At 44.9% G+C, this 22,878-nt stretch overlaps 1 protein-coding gene across 2 annotated transcripts in view; it reads left to right on the top strand.

Moving 5' to 3' along the window:
• clstn2a (calsyntenin 2a) overlaps positions 1 to 22,878 on the top strand; it is a 732,023-nt gene that overhangs the window by 690,672 nt on the left and 18,473 nt on the right. For both annotated transcript variants that reach the window (XM_085990522.1, XM_085990521.1), the window contains 3 exons: positions 15,232 to 15,398; positions 15,832 to 15,980; positions 20,183 to 20,391. In XM_085990522.1, coding sequence (XP_085846648.1) covers positions 15,232 to 15,398; positions 15,832 to 15,980; positions 20,183 to 20,391 — 525 coding nt within the window. The remainder of the gene's footprint in view (positions 1 to 15,231; positions 15,399 to 15,831; positions 15,981 to 20,182; positions 20,392 to 22,878) is intronic.

A 22,878-nucleotide genomic window follows, 5' to 3' on the forward strand; every position in this document is an offset into this window, starting at 1 on the left:
ATTCATTAAACAAGCCAATTTTTTGATTGAAGTTGAGTCAGCTGTACAATTATGCAATTAAAGATGATCTTGACACGCTCATATTTAATTGTGAAGTTGTTAGTGTTAATATCTCACCAGAACCCTTCTTGCTATCTTTGTATAGTTGCATGTTTTTGAACCTGCCAAGTTGTTAGCTTTTCATTTTGTTTGACTTGATTCCAATGTGTACTGGCCTTGAAATTTAGCTAAAGGAAAGAGTTTCTAGATCAAAGAACAATCTTGGGTATTGATGCTTCAGAACTGCCCATTTGGAAATTAGTTCAGTTCAGACATTGTCAGAGCACAATGACAGAACAAAGGCTTCTTGAATAACCAAGTCCATGTATAAATTTCTCCACAGATGTGTGTTCTAAGTTACAAGAATTAGAAAAGCTTCATGACAATTTATTATTTTTGAAACCATTTTAAAGTACTTGTGAGAAATCACATTTTATTGTAATTTAGTCAAACCTGCTGTGTCTGGTCTTGCTCCTGTTTAATGTTGTAGTTTAAAACCTGAGATAACAGGCTAATTTTCTGCTTCACCACCTGGGCGATAACCAGGACGAGCGGATTTCCCACCCTTCATACAACAGGCCTGATTTTTCTTCCATTGAAATCAAGGGGATGAAAATCGGCGGGTTCCACAACAGGCAGGAAATCTGCGCCAACTGGTCACTGCCCTGTCAGTGAGGTTAGGAATAACCCCCATATAGTCTGTCAGTGTTATTGTCTGAGTCAAAGAGACCAGTAGAGTATGAGGCATTTTGAACTATTTCCAGTGAGTTTATCAGAAGAGATTCATTGTTCATCCCAGGCATTGTATACTATCTGAGACATTGTGCTTCAGTTCATTGGAGACTGGGGTGGGGGGGCGATTTTGCCGGCGCTCAGGGGTCAGCTTTGGAGACGGGACTGCTGCCAAAATTAAAAAGAACTCGCCTCCAACCCGTCTCCAATCAACCTTCCTGGGAGTTGGGTCCTCGATTTGCGCAGGGACCTGACTCCTAGCGGCAGGAAGAAGATTATAGCCACTTAACTGCTTGTTAACAGGTAGTTAACAGGCAGTTAAGAGGCTTTGTCCAATTTTGACACTTCTACTGCGGGCTTCCCAACATTGGGAAAACCCGCTAGGGTAAGTGTGGCGTGCTGTTGGTCTACTGTGGATAAATGCGAGGTTATCCACTTTGGTGGCAAAAACAGGAAGGCAGATTATTATCTGAATGGCAATAGATTGGGAAAAGGGGAAGCACAACGAGAGCTGGGTGTCCTTGTGCACCAGTCGCTGAAGGTAAGCATGCAGGTGCAGCAGGCGGTTAAGAAGGCAAATGGTATGTTGGCCTTCATAGCGAGAGGATTCGAGTACAGGAGCAAGGATGTCTTGCTGCAGATGTACAGGGCCTTGGTAAGACCACACCTTGAGTATTGTGTGCAGTTTTGGTCGCCTTATCTGAGGAAGGATGTTCTTGCCATGGAGGGAGTGCAGCAAAGATTCACTAGACTGATACCTGGGATGGCAGGAATGAGGTATGAAGAGAGATTGGGTCGATTGGGCTTATACTCGTTGGAGTTTAGAAGAATGAGAGGGGATCTCATTGAAATTTATAAAATTCTAACAGGACTAGACAGACTAGATGCTGGAAGGATGTTCCCGATGGTCGGGGAGTCCAGAACCAGGGGTCACAGTCTAAGTATAAGGGGTAAGCCATTTAGGACAGAGATGAGGAGGAATTTCTTCACCCAGTGAGTGGGGAACCTGTGGAATTCTCTACCATAAAAGGCAGTTGAGGCCAATTCATTAAATATATTCAAGAAGGAGTTAGATATATTTCTTAAGGCTAAAGGGATCAAGGGATAGGGGGAGAAAGCAGGAACAGGGTACTGAATTTGGATGATCAGCCATGATCTCATTCGAGGGGCCGAATGACCTACTCCTGCTCCTATCTTCTATGTTTCTATGTACTGTAATGTTTGTGTATAGATGACAGCTGCTGAAGTGGTGTGAAGGATCCAATGGGACACTGGTGAGTTGTAGAGGTAAGAAAATGTTGGGAAAGTCATTTTTAACGTGTTTATAATTTTCTGTACATGACAAGCCTTGAAGTGTTTGTGTAGTTCCCACCTCATTAGGAGAACTTCTCTCACCAGTGACAGATCGCTTCTGTAACCTCACCTGCAGCTGCCATCTGTTTTAGTCTAAGGAGAGAGTCACTGGAGAGCCTGGATGCAAGGGCTCACCTTTGTACAGTGATTATCAGTGTTTGCAGCACCTCAGTGCTGTCAAACACTGAAAAAATCATGTCAAGAAGAAATGGTGGTGTCCCCTTTAAGAAAACCAGCAGATGACGCGTCATCAACTGACGTCATCTGACACCGGCTTTCTCTTAATTGGCGGGCAAGCCCGCAGGATGGCCTTAACAAGGCCAATTAACGCAAAATAGCGTCTGTGCATCGGACGTCGCTGGGGGCGGGACTAGAACTCAAAAGGCAGCAGTCCCATCCCCAACTCGTCTCTTCAGGTAAGATCCCAGCCCAAGGACATGCTTATAGTAGCAGCCTTTTGCACCGGGCATGAGAAAAATATCTGGTGAGTATCTGAATTGTACCAATTTAGATGAATGTAAGAAATCACACAACACCAGGTTATAGTCCAACAGCTTTATTTGAAATCACAAGCTTTCGGAGCGCTGCTCCTTCTTCAGGTGAAGTGGAGAAATGCATAAAGACACAGCTTATATCGTCAGAGAACCATGTCAGATGTTTACAGGTAACCTTTCCAACTGCCATTTATCGCACCTCGGCAGAGAGATAATCACAGCAGTCAAAGGTGTGAATGGTGTCCAAACAGGTCAGTCAGGGAAACATTACATCAAAGAACAATGAGGTGGGGTCACAAGGGGTCAAATATTGCAGATGCTGGGGTCTGTATGAAAAACAAAAAAACAGACAAAAAACATTTTTTTTGGCTGGAAATCACAGCAGGCCCAGCCGCATCTGTGTAGAGAGAACAAGCCAATGTCGACTCGAGTCTGGATGACCCTGCATCAGGTGGGGTTACATGTAGCGTGACATGAACCCAAGATCTCGGTTAAGGCCGTCCTCATGGGTGCGGAACTTGGCTATCAGTTTCTGCTCGACGATTTTGCGTTGTCGTGTGTCTCGAAGGCCACCTTGGAGAATGCTTACCCGAAGATCGGAGGCTGAATGTCCTTGACTGCTGAAGTGTTCCCCGACTGGGAGGGAACACTCCTGCCTGGCGATTGTTGCGCGGTGTCCGTTCATCCGTTGTCGCAGTGTCTGCATGGTCTCGCCGATGTACCATGCTCCGGGGCATCCTTTCCTGCAACGTATGAGGTAGACAACGTTGGCCGAGTCACATGAGTATGTACCATGTACCTGGTGGGTGGTGTCCTCACGTGTGATGATGGTATCTGTGTTGATGATCTGGCATGTCTTGCAGAGGTTGCTGTGGCAGGGTTGTGTGGTGTCGTGGTCGCTGTTCTCCTGGAAGCTGGGTAATTTGCTGCGAACGATGGTCTGTTTGAGGTTAGGCGGCTGTTTGAAAGCGAGTAGTGGAGGCGTGGGGATGGCCTTAGCGAGGTGTTCGTCGTCATCGATGACATGTTGAAGGCTGCGAAGAACATGGCGTAGTTTCTCCGCTCCGGGGAAGTACTGGACGACGAAGGGTACTCTGTTGCTTGTGTCCCGTGTTTGTCTTCTGAGGAGGTCTATGCGATTTTTCGCTGAGGCCCGTCGGAACTGTCGATCGACGAGTCGAGCGTCATATCCCGTTCTTACAAGGGCGTCTTTCAGTGTCTGTAGGTGTCCATCGCGTTCCTCCTCGTCTGAGCAGATCCTGTGTATTCGCAGGGCTTGTCCATAGGGGATGGCTTCTTTAACGTGGTTAGGGTGGAAGCTGGAGAAGTGAAGCATCATGAGGTTGTCCGTGGGCTTGCGGTAGAGTGAAGTGCTGAGGTGTCCGTCTTTGATGGAGATTCGTGTGTCCAGGAATGAGACTGATTCTGAGGAGTAGTCCATGGTGAGTTTGATGGTGGGATGGAACTTGTTGATGTTATCGTGTAGTCTTTTCAGTGATTCTTCGCCGTGGGTCCATAGGAAGAAAATGTCGTCGATGTATCTGGTGTATAGCGTTGGTTGGAGATCCTGTGCAGCGAAGAAGTCTTGCTCGAACTTGTGCATGAAGATGTTTGCGTATTGGGGTGCGAATTTGGTCCCCATGGCTGTTCCGTGTGTTTGGGTAAAGAACTGGTTGTCGAAGGTGAAGACATTGTGGTCAAGGATGAAGCGGATGAGTTGTAGGATGGCATCTGGAGATTGGCTGTTGTTGGTGTTGAGTACTGAGGCTGTCGCAGCGATGCCGTCATCGTGGGGGATACTGGTGTAGAGTGCCGAGACGTCCATCGTGGCGAGGAGTGTTCCTGGTTCAACTGGTCCGTGGGTGCTGAGCTTCTGTAAGAAGTCTGTAGTGTCGCGACAGAAGCTGGGGGTTCCCTGTACGATGGGTTTCAGGATGCCCTCGACATATCCAGAGAGGTTCTCACACAGGGTTCCGTTGCCTGATGCGATAGGACGTCCAGGTGTGTTGGCTTTGTGTATCTTTGGGAGGCAGTAGAAGTCACCCACGCGGGGAGTACGTGGGATGAGAGCATGTAGGATGCTTTGAAGGTCTGGATCGAAGGTTTTGATCAGTCTGTTGAGTTGGCGGGTGTGTTCTTTGGTCGGATCTGCGGGTAACTGTCTGTAGTGTTCCTGGTTGTCCAGTTGTCGGTATACTTCTTTGCAATAGTCCGTTCTGTTCTGTATGACGATGGCACCTCCTTTGTCTGCTGGTTTGATGACGATGTTGCGGTTGGTCTTGAGAGCGTGGATGGCGTTGCGTTGTGCTCGGGTGACATTCTGGACTGTCTTGTGAGTGCGGCTGATGAATCTGGCATTGATGCATCTCCTGACAGCTTGAGCATACATGCCAAGCTTAGGGCAGCGACCCTCCGGAGGGGTCCAATTTGACTCTTTCTTCTTCGGTCGCTGCACTGCGGATCCCTCTGTCTGCTGTTCCGGATCATTGATTGTCTCATTGGGTTCGCTGCTGACATCTTGGGATTTGTGGAAGAATTCCCGGAGCCTCATTCTCCTGATGAATTCCTCTGTGTCTGCCGTGAGACCGATGGGGTCCATTTTGGTGGTGGGGCAGAAATTGAGACCTCGGCTGAGAACTTCAATTTCGTCTGGTTGAAGGGTGTGGTCGGACAGGTTGACGATGGATTTCCCTGTGGTTTCAACCGTGGTACCGGGGGAGGCTTGGTTGCTGCTGCTGGTGATGCCAAGTTTCTCAAGCTTCCTGTTCTTGGTGTGCATGTAGGTAGCGTAGTTCCGTTGCCTTGTTTGTTTGGCGGTGTCTCGTAGCTGGTCTGCTGCGTCCTGAGCACAGGCTGAGAACATGGACTCCATCTCGGTTTCGAGGTTGCGGCGTCTGCTGTAGAGCTGGTGTACGAGATAGTTGAGGAGTGTGCGAGAGGTACGACGGCAGAGTCTCTCAGCGTAGTCTGTGTTGTAGGTCGACTTGAGTGGGTTAGTGATCTGTAGTCCTTTCGGGATCTTGTCTGCTTTCTTGCATCTCTGTAGAAACTTGATGTCTGTGTCGATATGCGCGATCTTCTTGGAGATCCTCTCCACTTTGAGCCGGCAGTTTGTGGTGTCGATAGTAGCCATGGTGTGGAGATGCCGGAGTTGGACTGGGGTGGACAAATGTAAGAAATCACACAACACCAGGTTATAGTCCAACAGCTTTATTTGAAATCACAAGCTTTCGGAGCGCTGCTCCTTCTTCAGGTGAAGTGGAGAAATGCATAAAGACACAGCTTATATAGTCAGAGAATCATGTCAGATGTTTACAGGTAACCTTTCCAACTGCCATTTATCGCACCTCGGCAGAGAGATAATCACAGCAGTCAAAGGTGTGAATGGTGTCCAAACAGGTCAGTCAGGGAAACATTACATCAAAGAACAATGAGGTGGGGTCACAAGGGGTCAAATATTGCAGATGCTGGGGTCTGTATGAAAAACAAAAAAACAGACAAAAAACATTTTTTTTGGCTGGAAATCACAGCAGGTCCAGCCGCAATTTAGATGAGACATTAAACCAAGGTCATGGCTGCCTGTTCTGTGGTTCAGGTGGATGTTCACACGGCTGCCCGTGTCTTAACTCACACCAAGTCCCGTTCATCCATTACCCCTGTGCTTGCTGACCTACATTAGCTCCCGGTTAAGCAACACCTCCATTTTAACATTGCCATCCTTGTTTTCAAATCCCTCCATGGCCTCGTCCCTCCCTATCTCTGTAATCTTCTCCAGCCCCCTTCCCCCCCACCCACCCCCCCTGGAGATATCTGCGCTCCTCTAATTCTGGCCTCTTCAGCATCCTTGATTTTAATTGCTCAATCATTGGTGGCTGTGCCTTCAGCTGTCAAGCCCTTAAACTCTGGCATTCCCTCCCTAAACTTTTCCGCCTCTCTACTTCTCTTTCCTCCTTTAAGATGCTCCTTAAAACCTACCTTTTTGACCAAGCGTTTGGTCATCTACCCTAATTTCTCCTTATGTGGCTCGGTGTCAAATTTTGTTTTATGACACTCCTGTGAAGCACCTTGGGACATTTTACTACATTAAAGGCGCTATATAAATACCAGTTGTTGTTGTTATTAAAGATCCCGTGGCAGTATTTGAAGAGGAGCAGGGAGCTCCCCCAGCAAACATTCCTTCCTTGACCACTAAATGTAATTATTAAAAAATGTAGGTCTTCAATTTGAGTATTGAAAAATCAAAGTTAGTCTGTGATATAGATGTAATAATGGGCCAGAATTTGTGGTTGGTATGACGGCGTACTCTCAGAGATGGCATCATCCCACCTTTGAAATGGACAGCAAGTTCGGGATTTCTGCATGCGCTAAATCCTGAACTTGCGATCTGTCAAGTTCCGACTTGACAGATGATCCGCACTAGTATTGCAATCCTAATTGCTGGTGCAGAGTTGGGCTAATTGCTCACCAACTGCCCAGCAATTACGTATGAAAATTTTACGGCTGGTGCAAACAGGTGCAGGGCCTGTTTGTGCAGCGTGAGGGGATACCTCCTGAGAAATCCAAGTATATATTTAATTTTAAAAGCTATATCAGGCTGGAAATGGAAGCATTTACATGTGACCTACAAGATTTTGTCCATGTAAAGTATTTATTGTCCATGAAAAGTAAAGAACTGTCTGCCAACAGATTTTTTGAAGAAAGCATTATTCTCGGGTTTTTTTAAATGTTTTTGCTGGGAGTAAAAAAAGGAATAGGTGGCATAGTGGTTAGCACTGTTGCCTCACAGCGCCAGGGACCCGGGTTCGAATCCGACCTCGGGTGACTGTCTGTGTGGAGTTTGCACATTCTCCCCGTGTTTGCGTGGGTTTCCACCGGGTGCTCCGGTTTCCTCCCACAGTCCAAAGATGTGCGGGTTAGGTTGATTGGCTATGATAAATTGACCCTTAATGTTAGGGGGAATAAATACGTGGGGTTACGGGGATAGGGTGGGATATGTGTTGGTGTAGGGGTTACGGGGATCGGGTGGGATATGTGTCGGTGCAGGCTCGATGGGCCGAAATGGCCTCTATCTGCACTGTGGGGTTTCTGTGAAATGTAGGTGACTTACAAAGTGCATTCTGCACACACCTAGACCCCCAAATCGCAAATTTAAGTTATTTTCGTAGTACTGAAGTGCACGGACTAACGATCTCTAATAGTATTAATGAGAGACCTTCTGTTTGTTCATTGGAGCACCGGCCTACATGATCCCAGGTACGCAAATGCACACGGTGCGCCCCTGGGATCCATGGGTCACTACGCTGCCCACTGATCTGCAGCATCTGACAGCAACTTCTCGGAGGGGGGTTCCCAGCAGGTAAGTGCACATCAAGTTCAGATGCAAAACCCAGGCCGTTCATTAAAAAAAAAGTAACTTTTGATATGCATACAGCTGAAAATGTATTATTTCGACCAAACTAGAATTCAGATAAAGAAAAATAGTGGGCGATCTTAAAGGAATCCAAAGCAAGTCAAGCCTGCTGTCTGATTCATGCCATTGGCTCAGAATTAAAGAACTTGTATTAATAAAGCAGCTTTCGCGTCCTCAGGATGTCCTAATCCACTTCATTGTCAATGAAGTACTTTTGAAGCAAAGTCACTGCTGTAATGTAAGGAAATGCAGGAGTAATTTGCACATAGCAAGGTCCCACAGACACAATGAGATAAACAAGTACTCAGTCTGTTTTTAATGTAGTGTTTAAAGGATAAATATTGGTCAGGAAACTGGGAGAACTCGCCTGCTTTTCTTTGAATAGTGCCAAGGGATCTTTTACATACACTTGAGAGAGCAGATAGGGTTTTTGTTTCACATCTCATCCAAATGACAGCAACTCCAACAGTGCAGCACTCCCTTGGTACTGCACTGAATTGTCAGCCTAGGTTACTTGCTCTGGTCTCTGGAGTGTGGCTTCAACCAGAGAATAGTAGACCTTTGGAATAAGTTGGCAGCTCGTGCAGTGAGTGCTGATTCACTCTATGGGCAGGATTTTCATTGGGCCGTGGAGGCGGGATTGGAGGCGTGTGGGGGGTTAAAATCTCGAAATCGGGGGGCACGAACCCATCCCGCCCCCAACCCGTCTCCATGCCAGTTTCAAAGGAGGCGGGTACCCGACCCGCACTGGGACCCGCCTCCCCGAGGCGGGCAGGGGATTAGTGCCAATTAACTGCCTCTTAACTGGTAGTTAACAGGCAGTTTTTAGCCTATTCCCTATTTTCATTGGTGAAATGTGGGATTCCCGACGGCTCCAAACCACGCCAAGTTAGCGAGGCAGGCCGTCGTGATGAAGGGCTTGGAGGGGTCGAGATGTCCGGTGTTCAGGTGAGTGATGGGTGCATGAGTGAAGAGGTAAGTGTGTTTAAAGAAGTTTTACTTACCTTTACAGCCTTCCTTCCTTCAGGTCTCGGGAGTCCCTCATCTCACCGGCACAGAAAGCAGAATGGCCGCGATCTGTCAAAAATTGCAGCATTCAGCTTTCTGTTCCGGGGAGATCTCTAAATCATCCTGAGAGGAAGGAATTAACCTGGAGTACAGATTGTCAGTGTTTGACAGCTTCAAACAGCTGTGAAACGCTGATATTTCATCTGTCAAAAGGTCTTGACAGATGAAATATCAATCTGTGACGTCACCTGTTGCCAGGTGGCCCTTAATTGGCCTGCTGAGCCCATGGGGCGGGCTCAACAAGGTCAATCAAGTCTAAATCGCATGGGTTGGCTAGAACTCGATGGAGGCGGGACTACAACCCCGAAAGTTGTAGTCCCGCCTCCTCAATGAAAATCCAGCCCTGTGTCTTCAAACGGATGCTGACTGGGGCAGAGATCACAGGTCATACAAGAGGTAGGTGCCAAGTAATATAAGTCACGGGCAGTGTGAGGCGGGGTGGGGGAGGCGGGGGCGGCTGAGAAAAATGTTACCCTTTTTCCCCCCCCCCTTATTTACCTTGGGCTTTGATCTAAAATAAAAACAGAAAAAGCTGGAAGTACTCAGTAGGCCAGGCAGCATCTGTGGAGAGAGAAACAGAGTTAACATTTCAGGTCGATGACCTTTCACCAGAACTGGAAAAGGTTAGAGGTATAACAGGTTTTAAGCAAGTGCAGAGGCAGGGAGAGGAGGAAAGAACATACGGGAAGGTCTGTGATAGGGTGGAAGGCAGGAGAGATTAAATGACAAAAGGTATGACCTTAGGTTTTTATCTGGTTTTTCGTCTCTCTCAAGATTACATGGTGCCTGGTGAGTAAGGGTGTCTAATTGTGATGCATAAGATATAACAACAGTATGGCACAGGCTGGATGGACCAACTGGTCTTTACCTGTCCGTTATTTTCATATGTTCGTATGTAACCCACCACCTTCTGACTCAGAGGCAAACGTGCTACCACTGTACCACCACCAACAACAACAACTTGTATTTATATAGCACCTTTAACGTAGTAAAACGTCCCAAGGCGCTTCAAAGGAGTGTTATAAGACAAAAAAATTGACACCGAACCACATAAGAAATTAGGGCAGATGACCAAAAGCTTGGTCAAAGAGGTAGGTTTTAAGGCACGCCTTAAAGGAGGAAAGAGAGACGGAAAGGTTTAGGGAGGGAGTTCCAGAGCTTAGGGCCTTGGTAGCTGATGGCACAGCCACCGATGGTTGATCGATTATAATTAGGGATGCTCAAGAGGGCAGAATTTGAGGAGCGCAGATATCCTGGGGGGTTGTGGGGCTGTGGGGCTGGAGGAGGTTAAAGAGATAGGGAGGGGCAAACCATGGAGGGATTTAAAAAGGATGAGAATTTTGAAATCAAGACGTTGCTTAACTGGGAGCCAATGTAGGTCAGCGATTTAGGACACGTGCAGCCAAGTTTTGGATCACCTCAAGTTTACGTAGGGTAGAATGTGGGAGGCCAGCTAGGAGTGCGTTGTTATAGTCAAGTCTAGAGTTAACAAAGGCATGGATAATGGTTTCAGCAGCAGATGAGCTGAGGTGGGGTGGAGACGGGCAATGTTACGGAGGTGGAAATAGGCAGTCTTAGTTATGCCATGGATATGTGATCAGAAGCTCATTTCAGGGTCAAATATGACACCAAGGTTGCGAACAGTCTGGTTCAACCTCAGACAGATGCTAGGGAGAGGGATGGATTCAGTGGCCGGGAGTGGAGTTTGTGGCAAGACAATAGCTTCGGACTTCCGAATATTTAATTGGAGAAAATTTCTGCTCATCCAGTCTTAGATGTCAGACAAGTAGTCAATTTAGAGACGGTGGAGGGGTCGAGAGAAGTGGTGCTGAGGTAGAGCTGCATGTCGTCCGCATACATGTGGAAACTGACGCCGTGTTTTCGGATGATGTCGCCAAGGGGCAACATATAGTTGAGAAATAGGAGAGGGCCAAGGATAGATCCTTGGGGGACACCAGAGGTAACGATACGGAAGTGGGAAGAGAAGCCATTGCAGGTGATTTTCTGGCTACGATTAGATAGATAAGAATGGGACCAGGCGAGTACAGTCCCACCCAGCTGGACAATGGTGGAGAGGCGTTGGATGAGGATGGAGTGGTCAGCCATGTCAAAGGCTGCAGACAGGTCGAGAAGGACAAGGAGGGATAGTTTACCTTTGTCACAGTCACAAAGGATGTCATTTGTGACTTTGATGAGAGCCATTTCGGTACTGTGGCAGGGGCGGAAACCGGATTGGAGGGATTCAAGCATGGAGCTCAGGGAAAGATAGGCACGGATTTGGGAGGCGACAACATGTTCAAGGACTTCGGAGAGGAAAGGGAGGTTGGAGATGTGGCGGTAGTTTGCAAGGACAGAGGGGTCAAGGGTGGGTTTTTTGAGGAGGGGGTGATGATGGTAGATTTGAAGGAGAGGGGGACAGTACCTGAGGACAGAGAACCATTAACAATGTCAGCTAACATGGGAGGCAGAAAAGGAAATTGGGTGGTCAGCAATTTAGTGGGAATAGGGTCGAGGGTGCAGGAAGTGGGTCTCATGGACAAGATCAGCATGGAGAGGTCAAGAGGGGAGATTGGAAAGAAATTGGAGAAAGATGCGAGTTCAGGACTAGGGCAGGGGTGAACCTTAGAGGAAGTTTGGCCCGGTGGGCTAGGGGAAGGAAGGGAAGTGGCAGAGGCTGCTGATCGGATGATCTCAATCTTAGAGACAAAGAAGTCCATGAGCTCCTTGCACGTTGTTGGAGGGGAGTGTGGAGGAGACAGGGGAGAGGGGTTTAAGAAGACAGTTAACAGTAGAAAATAGTAGCCAGGGGCTATCTTTGCATTCCAGAATGATCCTGGAATGATGAGCAGTTTTGGCAGACAAGAGTAGGACCCGATAATACTTTATGTAATCCAGCCAGATCTGACGGTGAATGACTAAACCAGTTGTCCGCCATATCCGTTCAAGTTTGCGTCCCTTGGACTTGACGGAGCGAAGATGTGGGCCGTACCAGAGGACCGGCCAGGGTGAGAGAGAGATTAATAGTTTTAATAGGGACTAGGGCATCAAAGGTGGTGGTGAGGGTGTGGTTGAGCAGATCAGTAGCTGCAGAAATGTCGTGGTGAATGGAGGGCCAAAGGCTGGACAGTTGGGATTTCGTAAGTGCAGTTGTAAAGAGAGTTGGGAGAAAGTTTTTTCTAAGGGTGGACACAGAAGGAAGTAGGGTTGGGTGGGGGAAGGGGGATGTGGGTGGAAAGTGATACGAAGAAGTGGTCAGAGATGGCCTTATCTGCGATTGACACGATGGGAGTAGTGAGGCCACAAGAGATGGCAAGGTCAAGGGGGTGGCCGTGAATATGGGTTAAGGGAGGATAGGATGGTAGTGAACTCAGGAGAGAGAGCATGATGAATTGAGATGGAGGTTGAAATCACTGAGGATGAGAAATCGCTTGGTGCAGAGGCTGAGGGAGGAAAGCAGTGAGGATATCTCCGTGATAAATTTTTTATTGTAATTGGGTGGGCGGTAGAGAACAACAATGTTAAATGAGAGGGTGGAACAAGGTGATATGCTCAAAGGAGGAGAAAGTGCCAGAGGAGTAGGGAGATGAACCTAGGTGTGATTTGGTGATGAGAGCCACACCACCACCACAGTGGTCTGGGCAGGGCAAGTGGTGGAAGGTATAGCCAGGTGGGGAGGCTTCATTTAAGGGGAAGGTGTCATCACCTCTCAGACAAGTTTCTGTCAGAGCCATGAGGCCGATGCAGTCATCCACGATGAGCTCATGGATGGCAAGGGCCTTGTTCGCAAGTGAACAGACATTCTGGAGGTAGATGCGGAGAGGGTCGGTGATGGCTGATCCACTGCCAGAGCCCTCAGTGTCAGCACTTGGAGGGGTGAGTTGGACGGGGAGGATTGGCAAGATTAGCCCTCCGCATGTGCACTGGATAGGAAGGCCGGTGAGAGAGTAGGATGGAACAGTTGGGGTTGCTAATCATGAGGATACAGCGACAAGTGCCATGGTGGGCCCTTTAGAGGATGCCAAGAGAGGCACAGAGGGAAGCTGTAAGCTTATTTAAGAGGGAGACAAGCCTGGGATGGCGGCAGGAGAGTAGGAAGGTCGAAGAGTAATGAAGGATTGGGGTAGGGATTTGGGAGGGCAGAGTATCCGAGAGAGGAGAGATGAAAGGAAGCATGATGTCAGGAGAGAGCGGTCAGGGAGGGATCGAGAGAAAAGAAAAAGTGGGGAGAAAAAGGTGGAAATAGAAGTGAACGGCTCAGAACCGGAGCGGCAGCTAAAATGCGCACGTGAAAGGACACGGGAAAAACTCAAGTTACATAGGCCTAGTTATGTAGCAATTATAGGGATGTTTATTTCCTGGTAGTAGCAGGGAATAGTTTGGTGACAATGGCCCAGAAATTCAGGTCGGAGGCTTCCCGCGGGTGCAAGCCTCCGACCTGCACTTACCTTGCACGCCGGCCGTTGAGCTGTGGGCCCGCGTGGGTTTCCGATCTTGGGCCTCCTCCAACTGCCGGCGCGCAGTGCTTGCGTATCCCAGGGGCGCAGTTAGTTCGAAGCGTCCCCTGGGATCACGTGGGCGATGGAGAGCCAATGGTAGCAGGGAATGCTTCATTCATAAATTTGACAGGAAGAGCTGTCAAACCTGTAAATACTATAAGCCCCAAAACATAATTAAAACTTCAAATATTTTTTTTTTTTAAATAACATTTTTAAAATAACTATAAATTACATGAAATAACTATTTTAAACAATAATTTAAATTTTTGAAAAAATGAATTACATTTTCTAATGGGGCTAAAAATAAACTTACCTTTCTTTAAAGTATTTTAAAATAATAAACCTGTGGAAAAATGTTTTAATTTTAATTAATTCACCACTTACCTTGCTAAAAGCAAGCCTTGCGCCTGTTTTTTAAAAGTGTAACTGCTGGAGACTTACCCTCCCGGAGAAACATGCAAAAAAAACGTAAGTTCGATGCGCACACGCTGCCTCTCTGGCGCACGCGTTCCACCTGTCAACCCCTTCTTTCAAGGGAATGGAAGTTCCAGTTTCCCGCGCATGCGCAGTGCATGCACGAAACCGGCACTTTCGTTGGGCCTACGCGTGAGTACCCAGTGCGTACTCACGCGTGGGGACCCGAATTTCTGGGCCAAAGTAGGGAGTTCAGAGTTAGTCAGAGGTCCCTTGGAGGGAAAAAGTTGACATAGGTAGGATGGAGTCGGCGTGGAGCATCGACGAACTGTTGACCAAGCTTGGAGAAAGGAGTAGCAGACGAGTGAACCAATGCTGAGACTGCAGGAAAAGCCAAGCCAGAGACCAGGCAAGCCCATGAATACCAGAATGTAAAACTGATTTTTCTTTTATTATCCTTAGTATGCTATTCAAATGCAGTGGCGCTCTTTTCAGTTTGTTGTTTCCATGCTTTTCTTGATGTGTTCTAATTAGCCTATACAAGGGAATACTTAAGGGGATAGGAACGAATAAACAGAATGCACAGGTGAATTCTGATCATGGAGGTAGGAGTTTCCCTTTCACTGAGTCATAATCCGTTGTGTTAAGAATATGCTTCTACACTGCATGCAAGGCAGGGCTGATGAAGATTGCTTTAATAGACCATATTTTTGACAGAGAAAAAAATACTCTGCCTGTTTTTAATACTTTTTCTTTTTTTATTTGGCTTGTTGTGTTTGTATAACAGTTTCAAACATTGCATTATTTGCTAATACCGAAATAACCATATATCACTTGGCACTGTTTGAATAATAATAAAAATCATAATAATTCTACAGAAACCATTGGCAATGCCCAGACTACTTTTCCGGCAGGAACTGCTCTGTGTAACTGTCAGCAATTCAAGTTGATGAAGTAAGCGTGCTTAAAAAATGCACTTAAGACAAACGTATTTAGTGTAAAACTTATGGTAGTGACTAATGGGCAAGAAGTGCTTTTTTGTTGTAAACCGAGATTTAAGATTGGGAAGTTTATGTATGTTATAAATGATCACCCTCTAACACCAATATCACCCTGCTTGTTTATGTATGACAAGGATAGTAGGACATTGGCTATTAAGTAAGAAGATGGAGTTACTGCTATACTTGTATATTATAGACATTGATTTTTTTAAATTGTCTTATAGGTGGGGAAGTTGTAAAGCCTCGCTTTGCCCAGTTTTTCCATGGTAGTCTTGCTGGTTTATCTATTCGTCCAGGCAAGATAGAGAGCCGGAAAGTTATCTCCTGCTTACAGACCTGCAAAGAGGGCTTAGATATTAATTCCTTGGAGAGTCTTGGCAAAGAAATCAAGGTGAGGGATTACAGTAGCTCATATCTCCGCTGATGGAGAATTTTCCATGAATTTACATCACTGATCACGAAAGGGCAATGCATGTAGAATGAATTTGTTACAAATAAATGCTGGTAGTGCTAAAAGATTAATACTACATTACTTTCATTGACAAATAATTTGATTATATATTAATTTGCATTTAAAATGTATTTTGTCCAGCCATGCCAAATTTCAAAATATGCCTACCTCAGTGATTTGAGCACCATGACCAGTTTAATTTACAGTGCTAAATAGATTCATTCAAAATTCACATAGAATTTATTGCTGAAACCCAAGAACCTTCCAATTCTATAGATCATTTTGTTACAAATGGAAGTTTTATTTCATTAAAGTCTTCAGCAGTTTTGATCAAGTTAGAAAATCCAACTTCATTTTGTTCTTTTTTTTGTAGTTTCACTTCAATCCTGCCCAGTCGGTCCTGGTCATGGAAGGAGATGACATCGACACCGTAAATCGAGCAATGCAGTTGGTAGCATACATTAACTCAAGACAGTTTCCAACTCCTGGTATTCGACGCTACACAATTTCCACCGAAGTCCAGTATGTTATCTGTGAAATGTACTGTGCTCGCACTCGTGCACAGGTTAATGTTAGTCAGAGTAAACCCAAAATGGTAGCTCAGCGAAGGGCTATTTAGAATCACCATTTTTTTTCAGCATAAAAATTTAAAATGTATTCTTGTTTAGTCCACTGCCAAAAATATATTGAGAAAATTATATACAAGTACATTTTTGTTTACTCTATGGTCAATATGAATATTACAAATTTGAGTCAGCTGTAGATACCTTCTCAGGTTCAATGGCATCAATCACTCTCTTAACTGTCTCAGTGCCTTACTTTTATGGGAATTGACTCGCACAGCCCGAGATCTACTTGTACAAAGTGTACCCCAAGGATGTAACAACAGGCACCTCCTTATAATCTGGACCAGATACTTGAGTCTATCGCACATGCATTTCTTCAATCACTCTGAAGGCAATCGAGTGAACACTCACTGAGATGAGAATTGATATGAATCATTAAGCTGATTTATTTGCTATCAGTTGAAGATGCAGAACAACATTTATAATTGGATTCACTTAGTTTCATCCATACAACTTACCTTTGTGCAATAATATAAAAATAATGAGCATGCTAACCTACCTCACTTCAGTGAGACATCTTGCTTGAGTTAAAGCAAATTTTCTAACGCCTTTCTCCTGCGTTCCATGCTTCTCTTAGCCCTTTGTTTGCTTGACTGCTTTAAGATTTTGCAGATCTCTGTTTTAAAAGCCTGACTCCAGTGTCTGCTTTTAGTCACTGCCAAGAGTGGAATCCACCAGCCGAATATGGAAATATCCTTGCTGTATTCAAATAAATGGAGTTGTTGCAGCAGCAATGAGTGTTAATGATAACAGGAATCTCAAACTAGATGGTCACTGGCACGCTGGTTCAGACGCCCTGTTCAAAACTTAATCCATGCTTGCAAGTTCTGCTGTCCTGTGAATTTAATCCATTGAGAGCTAAGTGCTAAACAGTAGCATTTTAGAACATAAGAACATAAGAAATAGGAGCAGGAGTAGGCCAATCGGCCCCTCGAGCCTGCTCCACCATTCAATAAGATCATGGCTGATCTGATCCTAACCTCAAATCTTCTATCACTCTGCATCCACCCGAACCCATGCCATGATTAGTAACAATATTGTGGAGGAGGAATTTCTGGAGTGTATACGGGATGGTTTCCTGGACCAATATGTCGAGGAACCAACTAGAGATCAGGCCATCTTAGACTGGGTATTATGTAATGAGAAAGGATTAATTAGCAATCTTGTTGTGCAAGGCCCCTTGGGTCAAAGCGATCATAATATGATAGAATTCTTCATGAAGATGGAGAGTGAAATAGTTGACTCAGAGACTAGGGTCCTGAATTTAAATAAAGGGGACTACGATGGTATGAGGTGCGAGTTGGGTAGGATTGATTGAGGAATGACACTCAAAGGGTTGACGGTAGATGGGCAATGGCAAACATTCAAAGATCGCATGGATGAACTACAGAATTTGTTCATCCCAATTTGGCATAAAAATAAAACAAAAAAGGTGACTCAACCGTGGCTAACAAGGGAAATTAGGGATAGCATAAGATCCAAGGAGAGGACATATAAATTGGCCAGAAAAAGTAGTAAACCTGAGGATTGGGAGCAGTTTAGGATTCAACAAAGGAGGACAAAGGGATTAATTAAGAGGGGGAAATAGAATATGAAAGTAAGCTTGCAGGGAACATAAAAACTGACTGTAAAAGCTTTTATAGATATGTGAAGAGAAAAAGATTGGTGAAGTCAAGCGTAGGTCCCTTGCAGTCAGAATCAGGGGAATTTATAATGGGGAACAAAGAAATGGCAGACCAATTAAATACTTACTTTGGTTCTGTCTTCACAAAGGAGGACACAAATAACCTCCCAAAGATGTCGGGGAACATAGGGTCTAATGAGAGGGAGGAACTGATAGAAATCAGTATTTGTAGGGAAATGGTGTTAGGGAAATTGATGGGATTGAGGGCCTGATAATCTACATCCTAGGGTACTTAAGGAAGTGGCCCTAGAAATAGTAGATGCATTGCGGGTCATCTTCCAAAATTCGATAGACTCTGGAACAGTACCCATGGATTGGCGGGTAACTAATGTTACCCCACTGTTCAAAAAGGGTGGTAGAGAGAAAACGGGGAATTACAGACCAGTAAGCCTGACATTGGTAGTGGGGAAAATGCTAGAGTCCATTATAAAGGATGTAATAGCAGAGCACTTGGAAAAAAGTGACCGGATCGGACAAAGTCAACATGGATTTACAAAAGGTAAATCGTGCTTGACTAATCTACTGGAATTTTTTGAGGATGTAACTGGTAAAATAGATAAGGGAGAACCAGTGGATGTAGTGTATTGATTTTCAAAAGGCTTTCGATAAGGTCCCGCATAAGAGATTAGCGTGTAAAATTAAGGCACATGGGATTGGGGGCAAGGTATTGACTTGGATAGAGAACTGGTTAGCAGACAGAAAGCAAAGAGTTGGAATAAACGGCTCTTTTTCCGAGTGGCAGGCAGTGACTAATGGGGTACCACAGGGATCGGTCCTTGGACCCCAGCTATTCACAATATATATTAATGATCTGGATGAGGGAACTAGATGTAATATCTCCAAGTTTGCAGATGACACAAAGCTGCGTGGGCGTGTGTGTTGTGAGGAGGATACCGATAAACTCCAGTATGATCTGGACAGGTTGGGTGATTGGGCAGAAGCATGGCAGATGCAATATAACGTGGATAAATGCGAGATTATCCACTTTGGTGTCAAAAACAAGAAGGCAGATTATTATCTGAATGGCAATAGATTGGGAGAAGGGGAAGTGCAACGAGACCTGGGCGTCCTTGTGCACCAGTCGCTGAAAGTAAGCATGCAGGTGCAGCAGGCGGTTAAGAAGGCAAATGGTATGTTGGCCTTCGTAGCGAGAGGGTTTGAGTACAGGAACAAGGATGTCTTGCTGCACTTGTACAGGGCCTTGGTGAGACCACATCTTGAGTATTGTGTGCAGTTTTGGTCACCTTATCTGAGGAAGGATGTTCTTGCCATGGAAGGAGTGCAGCGAATATTCACCAGGCTGATACCTGGGATGGTAGGAATGACGTATGAGGAGAGATTGGGTCGATTGGGCTTATACTCACTGGAGTTTAGAAGATTGAGAGGGGATCTCATCGAAACTTATAAAATTCTAACAGCACTAGACAGACTAGATGCTGGAAGGATGTTCCCGATGGTCGGGGAGTCCAGAACCAGGGGTCACAGTCTAAGGATAAAGGGTAAGCCATTTAGGACAGAGATGAGGAGGAATTTCTTCACCCAGAGAGTGGTGAACCTGTGGAATTCTCTACCACAGAAGGCAGTGGAGGCCAATTCATTAAATATATTCAAGAAGGAGTTGGATATATTTCTTAAGACTAAAGGGATCAAGGGATATGGAGAGGAGGCAGGAACAGGGTACTGAATTTGGACGATCAGCCATGATCTCATTGAATGGCGGAGCAGGCTCGAGGGGCCGAATGGCCTACTCCTGCTCCTATCTTCTATGTTTCTATGATGGCATAGTTTGAAAATCCTAAAATGTGACAATCAAGTATAAACAAGGTACATGATGAGACTTGCAGTTTATTTTTTTTTAAACACCAATGAGTTGAGTCTCCACAAATCATTCGCCATTTGTATTTGTGAGATATACACCCAACATCACTTATTCTTGTGTAATGGTTGAGATCTATTGTTGTATAAAATCGATTCATAATGAACCTTGAGTCAGATGGACTACTAACTGGAAAGGAAACAATCAAAACAATAATAATAGCATGCCACTGCTTTTCCGACTACTTGGCTTTTCCTGCATAATGTGACTATTCTGTTGTAAAGCCATACATGTCATCAGAAGACAAGATCCATTAAAACGATAAACTTTAGGTACGTTTATCATTTCAATCGCCTTGGAGATGGAAAATTACAGAAACCAGTGAGTAGAATGTTTCAGTTCAGCAGAACTGGAAGACTGGTTGAAATACGGGAGACTCCAGCATAATAACCTAGAGAATTGGAAAGAATTTGATCTCAAGATCCCGATCGCAGTCTCAAGCCACTGTACATAAATATAATCAACTTCCTTTGTAAAAACATGCTTTAAACCTTAAGGTAGTGAATGTTTCACTCTGATGTTTTATTTATCTCTGAAGGTGTTTCGGCGAAGACACTTGCATCAGCGTCTCAGATATCGATGCATATATTGTGGTCCTTCAGTCTGTTGAACCAAAGATTACAGTTAGTGGGTTGGACCATTTCTCCAGACCAGCATCAGAGTTTGAAAGCAGCAGAGGTGTGGTACTCTTTCCAGGCCTCAGAATCATCAGCACAATCAGAAGAGGGCAACACGAAGATGGCAAAGGTTGGTTAATTTCATAATTTAGAAATAGGTAAAACAAAGGAGGAGAGAAGCACCCAACAAGGTGAGAAAATAAAAAGGGGGCAGTCAAGTAAAAAATCTTGAAACACCAGAACAAGTTTCATTGGATGAAAATTTGATTTCAACAGCCCTTGACTTGTGAACTTTAATCATTTTAATCATCGTCTTCTGAGGATAAACATTTCTAGTTATATTTTAAGGGATTCATCCCTGATAATAGCATGCTTTGTTTTAGGATCAGCTTTACAGGGCGATTTAAATTTATTCTATCGAGGTTTGAATCTTGATTTGTTGAAAATGGAATTTTAAACATTTAAGGCTATTAAGATACTCGCTAGGAGTCACAATTGGAACAAGAACTCAAGGTAGCCCAGTGCCACAGTGCTTTGATTTACTAACATGCTGCATCGTTGAGTAGTAAGACCTAGGTTCTGCCTTGTGATCTTGACAGGTGAGTTCCTGATATTAGTGGGCCACCTAAGGTACATAATTTAATGTTTTGCATTGCTCATGCTAAAAGTTTGGAAATTTTGCTTGCTTGCTCATATTTTAGCCCTGATTTAAACTCGGGTGGGGCTGAGATGGGCGGCAAACTGTCCTGACCTCGGCAGTATGAGGCCTGAGAGATTTCCTATTCCGCATGCCTCCGGCCAGTTTCCTGCCTGAAACTGATGGAAAGCGGCAGCTGGTTAATGGGTTGGGGGTGGGGTGGGGGGGGGTGGCGCGGTGGTTTGAGGCGGGAGGCCACTGCTGGGCACCAAAGGAATGTTTCCTGGATCTCAGGTAAGTCGATTGGGGGTGTGGGAGCCCTGAGTAGAGGAGGCCTAGACTTTTTTTTTTACTTTCCTTGTCCGCTTCCCTGCTCAGGCCCGCAGTTACAATAGCAGTCGGGACCTGATGACATCATCAGAGGCCGACCTGTTTAATTGAAAAAAGAACCCTACAAGTTCCCAGTGGGTGTTCTTCACTTTCCTGCTCAGAAGAACAGGTTAAAATCGAGCCTGTGTGATTGGTGTAGGGCGTCGACGGGTGAGACCCATGAGCATTTTTAACTGTCTAGTCACTCAGTTTTTGGCAAGCGGGCTTGGTTAAAATCACCTCTCTTGATTTCTAATCAAGAAAGAAGTCGGTTACTATGCAATTAATATTATTCTTAGCTCCGGTCTGACCTATTCCATTGGAAGCAATAGATTCCTTTGCATTGTCCTAACAACCCATTTCAGTATGATTTCAGAAGAACTATTTTTGCATTTAGAATATTTGACATCTAGGAACTCGAAGTTGCCAAATTGTGCTCCAAGTAATACATTGAGACAGCAGTTCAAATTCTCAGATTAATGACTGTTGCAAAGAGAACTTGTATCCAATAGAAATTGAAGTGGATTTCAAGATCCTTTTTAACTTGCGATGCTTATATCCCCCTTTTATTTTCTCCCATTTTCTCACTTTCTAGTATATTCCTCCAACTTCTTTTTAATTGTGAAAAGAAGTTTCAAAGTACAGGCACCATCAATAAAAAGACTAAAAGAGAAGTTGAGGCAGATCAGCAATTAGTGATTAGATGAGACCAATCTCGGGTTGAAGTATAGGATGAAGGCAAGACTGAGGGCAGCAAACACCTCCACGTACTCGAGGTGCTGGGGAAAAAATGAGCTTGAGTCCTAATTTCAACACGGTGAAATGTAGGGAGCAGGAAATATGTGCAAGACAGTAGCTGGAGCGTAGAAGGACCAAAGGATGAAAGCTCAGAGGAGCTGCCCTGGGCGATCATGGTAGGATCGATAAAATGGAAAAAGACAAGAAAGGCTGCAAAAAGGGGCAAGGTGAGAGAGATATCATCTATTTCTTGTATCCTGTCGGAGAGTGTGTGACAGATGTTATAAGGGTTTTCTCAGATATGGGAATAATCTATTCTTGAACAGACTTGTATAGAGAGTTAAGAATTATTGAGGGTAAAAGAAATGTTTAGTAAGATTTTAATTACCACGTATTAGGGCACATAGGAAATTGAGAAGTAGTGATTAGCCATTGCAGTGTGAGGAGACTGGAGGTTTTGTGTATTCAAGGTGTGCAATAGAAGAGAAGGACCATAGCTTGGCCTATGAACCGTGGCCACCATCAATAACTCTCTGAACTCTAATCTGGCAGGGAGATAATATGAGCTTCTCTTCACCCTAAGAGGAAGTATCTCTGCTTCATGTGAAATTCCATCTAGCCAGCCTGGATAAGAACTGACAAAAGTCATCTATTGAGTAAAAGAAATTTGATGAGCACGAATGGGATTTGTATTCGAGACCTTATGGCTGGAAGCCAGATACTTGAGTTACTGCTGTATCTGCTATGAACCTTTGAGATTTAGGAGTGAAAAGATTTATAATGATCTTTTTCTTGCAATTAAAGTATTGTATTTCTGTACCGATTTCAAATTTGACATTAGGCTCATTTATATTCACCAGCATTTTGTAAAAT

The sequence above is a fragment of the Somniosus microcephalus genome, chromosome 6, assembly GCF_052327205.1.
Source record: "Somniosus microcephalus isolate GS21.2 chromosome 6, FLI_Smic_1.0, whole genome shotgun sequence".
Classification (NCBI taxonomy): domain Eukaryota; kingdom Metazoa; phylum Chordata; class Chondrichthyes; order Squaliformes; family Somniosidae; genus Somniosus; species Somniosus microcephalus.